The sequence below is a fragment of the Tachyglossus aculeatus genome, chromosome 26 (genome assembly GCF_015852505.1).
Source record: "Tachyglossus aculeatus isolate mTacAcu1 chromosome 26, mTacAcu1.pri, whole genome shotgun sequence".
Lineage (NCBI taxonomy): Eukaryota > Metazoa > Chordata > Mammalia > Monotremata > Tachyglossidae > Tachyglossus > Tachyglossus aculeatus.
This window is the reverse complement of record NC_052091.1, coordinates 4,159,664-4,168,600: the sequence shown is the minus strand read 5'-3', so window position 1 is coordinate 4,168,600 and position 8,937 is coordinate 4,159,664. Positions and strand designations below refer to the sequence as shown.

The 8,937-nt window shown below is 58.4% G+C and overlaps 1 protein-coding gene across 2 annotated transcripts; it reads right to left on the bottom strand.

Moving 5' to 3' along the window:
• Nucleotides 1-761: 761 nt before the first annotated feature.
• On the bottom strand, nt 762-8,598 carry LOC119945959 (leucine-rich repeat and fibronectin type III domain-containing protein 1-like protein). Of its 2 annotated transcripts, XM_038767276.1 has the most exons (6): nt 8,568-8,598; nt 4,691-6,136; nt 2,839-3,269; nt 1,795-1,912; nt 1,276-1,404; nt 762-1,128 (listed from the first exon to the last, which is right to left on the bottom strand). In XM_038767276.1, exons 2-4 carry the CDS (start codon nt 6,046-6,048, stop codon nt 1,845-1,847), a joined length of 1,857 nt encoding a protein of 618 aa, XP_038623204.1. In that variant the 5' UTR covers nt 6,049-6,136; nt 8,568-8,598; the 3' UTR covers nt 762-1,128; nt 1,276-1,404; nt 1,795-1,844. The 2 variants fall into 2 exon arrangements, with proteins under 2 accessions (XP_038623204.1, XP_038623205.1); XM_038767277.1 differs by lacking the exon at nt 1,276-1,404.
• Nucleotides 8,599-8,937: the final 339 nt, after the last annotated feature.

Sequence of the window (8,937 nt, the reverse complement as noted above, 5' to 3'; positions counted from 1 at the left end):
GTCACACGGTAATCAGGTTATCCCACGGGGGGCTCACAGTTTGAATCCTCATTTTACAGATGAGGTAACTGAGGCCCAGAGAAGTGAAGTGACTTGCCCAAAGTCACCCAGCTGACAGTTGGCGGAGCTGGGATTTGAATCCATGACCTCTGACTCCAAAGCCCGGGCTCTTTCCACTGAGCCACGCTGCTTCTCAGGCGCTTACTCTGTGCCAGGCGCTGTACTAAGTGTTGGGGTGGATACAGGCAAATCAAGTCGGACACAGCCCCCGTCCCATATGGGGCTCACAATCTCAATCCCCATTTTACAGATGAGGTAACTGAGCCCCAGAGAGGTAAAGTGACTTGCCCGAGGTCACACAGCAGACGAGTGGCGGAGTCAGGATTAGAACCCACGACCTTCTGCCTCCCAAGCCCGTACTCTATCCACTCTGTGGTACTGCCCCAGAGGCCCAGAGCAAGAGAAGCAGCGTGGCTCAGTGGAAAGAGCACAGGCTTTGGAGTCAGAGGTCATGGGTTCAAATCTTGGCTCTGCCAATTGTCAGCTGTGTGACTTTGGTCAAGTCACTTCACTTCTCTGGGCCTCAGTTCCCTCATCTGTAAAATGGGGATGAAGACTGTGTCCCATGTGGGACAACCTGATCACCTTGTAACCTCCCCAGTGCTTAAAACAGTGCTTTGCACATAGTAAGCGCTTAATAAATGCCATCATTAAATTAAATTAAAAGCGAGACATAGAAGTCAGGCGTCCCCCTCCCTAACCCCAGATCCTTCCCCTCCAGGCTCTCGGGGGTCACCGGACCATTCCCTTCTTCCTCACGGAACGGCCCCGGACGGACCGCCGGACGCGGGGCATCCAGGGGTCAGGCCTCGGGAGTGGCAGCCAGCGTCACGAGCCATTTTATTTTTAAAAAGTCCCTGATGGCGGGGGACGGGGGTTGAAAAGAGCCCCCATGACCCTGTATTCCCAGAGGGACCTGGTCCCCATCCTCCAGGGTCACGGGAGGAGGACGGAGTCAGGGGGAAGGGGACGGTCCACGTGGCCTTGCGTGGGTCTGTCTCTCGCCAGCGTTGAGTGGACATATCCAAGATGGCCGCTCCGACCCCCCTCGTCTCCATGGCAACGGGCCTGGAAGGAAATCGTGGGAGAGGTGAGCAGGGGGGGGATAGGAAGGGGTGAGGGAAATCGAAGGAATGGGAGGGACTTAGGGAGATCTGTCCAACGGGGTCAAGACCCCCTCCTCCCACCCCTCCCGCCCCCAGCCCCAATTCTCACCTCCCTGGCCTCTCGCCTCCCTTCCAGGGGCTCTGGCTGTCCAGGGGTTCCGGGCAGGGGATCCTAGGGACAGGGGGCTCCAGGGCCGCTCAAGGGAGGGAGGGGGGATTGAGAGATTGGGCCTGAAACCTGAGAAGACACAGACACCAGAATGGGGATCCGGGGACCGGGGGTGGATGGACGGGTTGCTTGGGTTTTACCTCCACCTCCTGCTCCAGCTGAAATTTTGGAGAGTCAACCCGTTTTCCACTCCCACCCCCCTACAACCCTGCCTCTCTTCTCACATTCTCTCCAACAGGGTCTTCGTTCTCTCTCCCTCTAGAGAAGGAAACATTCCAGCCTGCCCCTCTGCGGCCTACTCAGTCATCCTTCCTGACATCTCACCGCCATTCCTGCTGCCGTTCTCTCCTTCTCCCCCAACCCCCGACATCCCTGTTCTCAATTCCCAGCAGAAGAACCCACTCCCCGAGCTAGACAGGACCCAGGTGTGGGCGGGGAGGGGTCTCCCGCCATGCTCACCAGACCACACGGCCCCTGCGGCCCCCTGGTCCCGAGTTCGCACGGCGGCGTCAGATGATCACGTCCGTCCATTCGCTTGGCTTCATCCTCTCCCCTGGCCGGGCTGGGCTGGCGGGGGCTGAGGGTGGAAGGGATCGGGAGGCGGCGAGGAGAGGAAGATGGAGGATTCAGACCCCAAGATTCAGAACCCCCAAACTCCCACAATGTCTCACTTCTCCCTGTCCCTTCCCGCTCTGAAACGGAGCTCCCCACCCTCTGCCTGCCAGGATCTCTCAGCATCCTATGCTTAGAGGAAGAGAAGCGATTCTGCCTAGAGAATTTCCCAGCACCCTTTCCCAAGGACCTAGGTGGCTTCCCAGCACCCTTTGCTATAGAGTCCGGGCAATTTTCCAGCGTCCTTTGCAAGGCGATGAGTTACTTTCTCAGCATCCTTTGCAGACTGGGATTCAAATGCTCCCATTCGACCCCATTCCTTCCCCCTTCCCAAGTTTAACACATAATAATGATGATGGTACTTGTTGAGCGCTTGCTAAGCGTCAAGCACTGTTATAAGCGCTAGGGTAAATACAAGCTAATCAGGTTGGAGACAGTCCGTGTCCCCTATGGGGCTCACAGTCCCAGAGATTATATAGATGAGGTAACCGAGGCCCAGAGAAGTGAAGTGACTTGCCCAAGGTCACACAGCAGACAAACGGAGGAGTTAGGATTAGATCCCCAGGCCCGGGCTCTATCCACTAGGCCATGCTGCTTCCCAAATACCGTTATTATTGGTACCATCATCATCATTATTATTATTATTATTGCTATCCCTCTGGCCAGCCTGGAAGCCACTTGGGAATGACGTGGGGGAGGCGAGAGGAAGAAACCAGACCTGGGCTTGTGGGGAAAGGGAGACTGTGTAAATTCATGTGGGAAGGGAATGTGACTGTTTATTGTTCTAATGTCTCCACCTGAGCGCTTAGCCCAGGGCTCTGGACACAGTAAGCATTCAATAAATACAATCGAATGAATGAACGAATGATTGTGCACGGGGGCCTTACTCACCCTGTTCTCCGGAGTAGGGCGCATCGTGGGGCTCAGTCGCCAGGGCCTTGGGGTCCTGGTCCTTTCTGGGCGGGGGACCCCCGGGCCCGGCCGAGCCCCCGTTGGTCTGGGAGCAGACGTGGCTGACCGGAGGGCCGGGGGTCTTGGAGCCTCCTCGGTGGCGGGCGATGAGAATGAAGATGAAGGCGAGGGCGGAGGCGGCGATGGCCCCGCCGAGGACAACAATGAGGGTGCCCCCGCCCAGGGCCGGGGGGTGCGGGGACGGGCACTGCCCGGGCTCCGGGAGGGTGGAGAAGCCCACGCAGCCTAGGGCCCGCGTGGCTGTCAGGGCAGTCGCCCCGTCGTCGTACACGGCCAGCACGCACAACTCGTAGGCCCGGCCGGACGCCAGGTCTAGCACCAGGAAGGAGCGGCTGGAAGGCGGGATCATCCTGGGTGGGCGACACGGGCAGGGGGTGAGAGGCCCGGGGGAAGGGCGAGCCTGTCCACCCTCCATCCCTGGGTCGCCCGCCTCCATCACTTATCCCATAGCCGGGGCCAGGCCTCCCGGGCCAGCGCGGCCCGGTGGAACGAGCCCTGACCCGGGAGCCAGAGGACCTGGGTTCTAATCCCGCCTCTAATGATTGCTCACTGACCATCACTTTCCTTCTCTGTGCCTCAGTTTCCTCAACTGTAAAATGGGGATCGATACCCGTTCTCCCGCCTTCTGAGACTGCAAGCCCCGGGGATTGTGTCCCACCTAATTCACTTGTACCCTCTCCACAGCTTAGAACAGCGTGGGACACCCAGTAAACCCTCAACAAATGTCATTTAAAAAAACTCCCTCACACTAGTCCCCATCCTTCCCAGACCCCTCAGCGGCTCACGCCGGTCCCAGGTTTATTATTAATAATAATAATAATGATAATGGTATTTGTTAAGCACTTACTATGTGACAAGCACTGTACTAAGTACTTCAAGATAATCAGGTTGTCCCACATGGGACTTAAAGTCTTAACCTCCATTTTACAGGTGAGGGAACTGAGGCCCAGAGAATAATAATAATCATGATGATGATGATGGCATTTGTTAAGCGCTTACTATGTGACAAGCACTGTACTAAGTGCTGGGGTAGATTCAAGGTAATCAGGTTGTCCCACATGGGGTTTACAGTCTTAACCTCCATTTTACAGGTGAGGGAACTGAGGCCCAGAGAATAATAATCATCATGATGATGATGATGGCATTTGTTAAGTGCTTACTATGTGACAAGCACTGTTCTAAGCACTGGGTGGGATTCAAGGTAATCAGGTTGTCCCACATGGGGCTTACAGTCTTAACCTCCATTTTACAGGTGAGGGAACTGAGGCCCAGAGAATAATAATAATCATGATAATGATGATGGCATTTGTTAAGCGCTTACTATGTGACAAGCACTGTACTAAGTGCTGGGGTAGATTCAAGGTAATCAGGTTGTCCCACATGGGGCTTACAGTCTTAACCTCCATTTTACAGGTGAGGGAACTGAGGCCCAGAGAATAATAATAATCATGATGATGATGATGGCATTTGTTAAGCACTTACTATGTGACAAGCACTGTTCTAAGCACTGGGTGGGATTCAAGGTAATCAGGCTGTCCCACGTGGGGCTCACAGTGTTAATCCCCATTTTGCAGATGAGGGAACAGAGGCCCTGAGAAGTGGAGTGACTTGCCCAAGGTCACAGAGCGGACAAGTGGCGGAGCTGGGATTAGAACGCATGACTTTTAAGAGCGCGGAGATCTCCCGGAGTTAAGTCCCTGTTACCCAGGCGCTGCCCAGGGGGGTGCCCTCGTGCTGCACCCTCGTGTTGCCCCCCAAGTCCAGGCCGCACCTGTAGATGAGGGTGTCGTCGGCCGAGCTGTTGTACTGGATCTGATACATGCGGAGCCCAGGGGCCGGGGCGCCCGGCTCCCAGTGTACCAGGGCCGAGGAGGTGGTCACCTGGGCCACGGCCACCACCCGGGGCTGGGCACCGACGGCCGTGCCGTTGCCCCGGCCTGCCGTGAGGATGTCCGAGGGCCCCGGGCGCGGCCTGCTGCCATTGGCCTCCCGTGGCCGGGGCCCCACACTCAGCTCCACCGAGGCCGTGGCATCCCCAGCGGCGTTGGAGGCCACACAGGTGAAGACACCACTGTCCCGCGGACGGGTGACGGCGATGTCCAGGCTCCCGGCCTCGGAGACCCGCAGGCGGCTGGAGTTGGCCACCACGCGCCCGTCGGGGGCCAGCCAGTGGACGCTGGGGGCCGGGTCCCCGGAGCCCCGGCAGCGCAGGCTCACCGGCTGGCCCTCGGCCACGGTGGCGCGGGCCGAGGCCCTGGTGATGACGGGCGGCTGGCAGACGAACTCCTCCTCGGGCACCGTCCAGAAGTAGCGGCCCAGGAGGCCGGGCGGCGAGGCGCAGGTCTCCAGGTCATCCTCGCGGGTCAGGCGGCGCAGCCAGAGCAGCTCGCAGTTGCAGTGCAGGGGGTTGCCCCCGAAGCCGAGCACCAGGGAGGAGAGCGGGGAGCCCCGCGACCGGGCATACACGGGGATGCGCAGGAAGAGCGGGTCCGGCGGGATGGTCTTCAGCCGGTTCGACGTCATGTCCAGCCGCGCCAGCTTTTGAAGGTTGGCGAAGGCACCGGGCGGCACGTGGGCGATGAGGTTGTGGTCCAGGCTGAGAGAGTTGACGTTGGCCAGGCGGCCCACGGCGGCCCAGGGCAGGCCTTCCAGGTTGTTGTAGGACAGGTCCAGGTCCTCCAGCGTCTCGGCGAAGTCGTCCAGGGCGGCCGGGGCGATGGAGCTGATCTGGTTGTTGCTGAGGATCAGGTGGCGCAGGTTGGGAAGGCCGCGGAGCTGCTCGCCGTCCAGGGCCAGCAGCCTGTTGCTATCCAGGTGCAGGGCCCGCAGGGCCCGCAGGTCGGCGAAGGCCCAGGGCAGGATCTGGCTGATGGTATTGCGCGACAGGGTGAGGTGCAGCAGACGGGTCAGGTTGGCGAAGTCCTGACGCCGCACGGCCGCGATGAAGTTGTCCGTCAGGCGCAGCTCGGCCGTGCGGGCGTCCAGCAGGGCGGGCACGAAGAGAAGCCCGGTGCGGGCGCACAGAACCGCCAGAGACGGGGCCGGGGCCTGGCAGTGGCAGCGACGTGGGCACAAGTCGGCCCAGCTAGGCGCCGTCAGGAGCAGGGACCAGAGCGCCAACTGCTCCATGGCCCCGGGCCCAGGCCGGAGGGCGGCCGGGAGGAGGAGGAGGAGGAGGAAGAGGCGGCGGCGGGTCCGGCCCCCGCGCCCGGAGGAGCTGGGAAGTGGAAAGGAAACAGAAGTTGGCCTGGCCTGGCCAGGCTCGCGCCCCCCCCGTCCCCCTCCCAGGGCTGGCACCAGGGGCAGAGCCGGGCAGTCTTCGTGCCAGGGCGAGGAGGCCTGCAGGCTGGGAGGCACAAGCCGAGTTGTGGGGCCCTGGCCTGGAGTCGCCCCTTCCCCACCAACCTACAGGGCAGATGTGTGCGTAAGCTTGGCCAATAATGAGCTCTAATTAAGTATTAAGCAAATACTTAAGCGCTTAAGTATTTGTTAAGCGTTTACTTTGTGCCAGGCACTGTACTGAGCGCTGGGGTGGATACAAGCAAATAATAATCATAATGATGGTGTTTGTTAAACTCTTACTATGTGCAAAGCACTGTTCTAAAAGCTGGGGAGGTTACAAGGGGGTCAGGTTGTCCCACGGGGGGCTCACAGTTTTCATCCCCATTTTACAGATGAGGTCACTGAGGCCCGGAGAAGTTAAGTGACTTGCCCAAAGTCACACAGCTGTCAGTTGGCGGGGCCGGGATTTGAACCCGTGACCTCTGACTCCAAAGCCCGGGCTCTTTCCACTGAGCCACGCTGCTTCTCTTCACAAGAGACACGGTCCTCTGCCCCACCGATCTGTCGAAGGGACGATGCGGTTGGATTCTGGGGGTGAACGAGGAGACCCGGATCCCTTTAATAACTGTAGTATTTTTTAAGCGCTTACTATGTGCCAAGCAGTGTTTTAAGAGCTGGGATAGATACTTTCCCAGTACTCCCTCCCTTCCCCTTCCCCTGGCTCTTGTCTCTCTGTCTCATGACTTGGCTTTCCCTTCCTGCTGAAATATTAAGCAGTGAGGCCTAGTGAAAAGAGCCCGGGCCCAGGAGCCAGAAGACTTGGGTTTCAATCCCGGCTCGGCCACTTGTCTGCTGGGTGACCTTGGGCCGGTCAGTTCACCCTTTCGTGCCTCACTTACCTCTTCTGTAAAATGGGGACAAAATGCCCGTTCTCCCTTCCTCCTAGACTGTGAGCTCCGTGTAGGTGGAGAATTGGGTCCGTTCCTCATATGCTGCATCAACCCCATACTTAGTTCAGTGCTTGGCACATTGTAAGGAGTTGATTATTATTAGTATTAGTAGGAGTATTTTATAAATCCCGGGAAGCAGAGAGGTCAAGTAGAGATTAGCTTTCCCTGCCCACTTCCAACGGCTGGGGTCCCAAGAGCACCAGGAAAATCAAAAGTCAAAGGATTCTCCTCCGCCTCACCCCTCTCCCAGGTTACTCTCTCCTATCTCCTCCCCTCCCCCAAAGCCTCAAGAGAAGAGCAGGAGGGGGAAACTGAGGCAGAGAGGAGCCAAGTCTGGAGCTGTACATACAGTCATACATGCATAGACACACACACATCCACCCATGGACCCAGACTCACAAACCTGGACAGACACATGGGTGATCAGAAAATCCGGGCAGATGTCTGCCTGGACGCACAGCCAGACACACAACCAGACACACAACCAGACAAAGACATTCACGGACCCTCATCCGGATACACACACACTCTTGCATAACAACCCATCTATCTATATATAGATATAGTTATATGATATCTATATCATATATAGGGATTCCATAAATATACATATAAATACATCAAGCGCTCACATACTGACACATATACTCACCCCCCACCCAAAAAAAAAACCCGCACACACACTCACAGGGAGGGGCTGGAGGAAGAACGGAGAGGGCAGGGGCGACCCCTCCACGCCAGGGCTGGGAAACGATGGGGGGAGAAGGGCCCTGGAGGACAATCCCCCCGCCCCCAGCCCCCTCGGCAATCCGGGCTGGGGCCGAGGGTGTTCAGGGGTGGGGATTGGAGTCCAGCTAGAGGAGAGGCAGAGATGAGGAGGGCAGAGATGAGGAGACAGAGAAAGGGATGGCGCCCCTGCTTCCCCCCCCGTCCATCCCTCCATCTCTCCATTCCTCCAGCCCTCCATCTCTCCCTCCCTCCCTCCATCCCTCCCTCCCTCCCTTGGTCCATCCCTCCATCTCTCCATTCCTCCATCCCTCCATCCCTCCATCCCTCCCTCTCTCCATCCATCCATCCATCCCTCCCTCCCTCCGTCCATCCATCCCTCCCTCCCTCCCTCCGTCCATCCCTCCATCTCTCCATTCCTCCATCCCTCCATCCATCCCTCCCTCCATCCCTCCCTCCACCCATCCCTCCCTCCATTCATCCCTCCCTCCGTCCATCCCTCCATCTCTCCATTCCTCCCTCCCTCCCTCCATCCATCCATCCCTCCCTCCCTCCATCCATCCATCCATCCCTTCCTCCGTCCATCCCTCCATCTCTCCATTCTCCCATCCCTCCCTCCCTCCCTTCATCCATCCATCCCTCCCTCCCTCCCTCCCTCCATCCCTCCATCCCAGCGGCCTCCTCCCTTACCTGCTCGGCCCTGCGGGCTCACATGCTGAGTCCGGCGGTCCGGCCCCGGGCCCGGAGCCTCAGATCTTGGGCTGCCGGCGCTGCGGACTCAGCAAACGCTGCTCCTCCCCGAGCCCAGGATGGGGTGGGGGGACCCGAAGAGGAGGGAGGGGCCTGGGGAGGGGGCGAGGCCTGAATGCTGCCTCCCTCTCTCTCCCCATCTCCGTCTCTCTCTGGCTCCGGGCTCTTTTAGATTCGGAGCTAAAGCAGAGTGGCCTAGGGAATTGAGCGTAATAATAATAATGATGACATTCATTAAGCTCTTACTGTGTGCAAACCACTGTTCTAAGCCCTGGGGAGGTTACAAGGTGATTCATTCATTCACGTATTT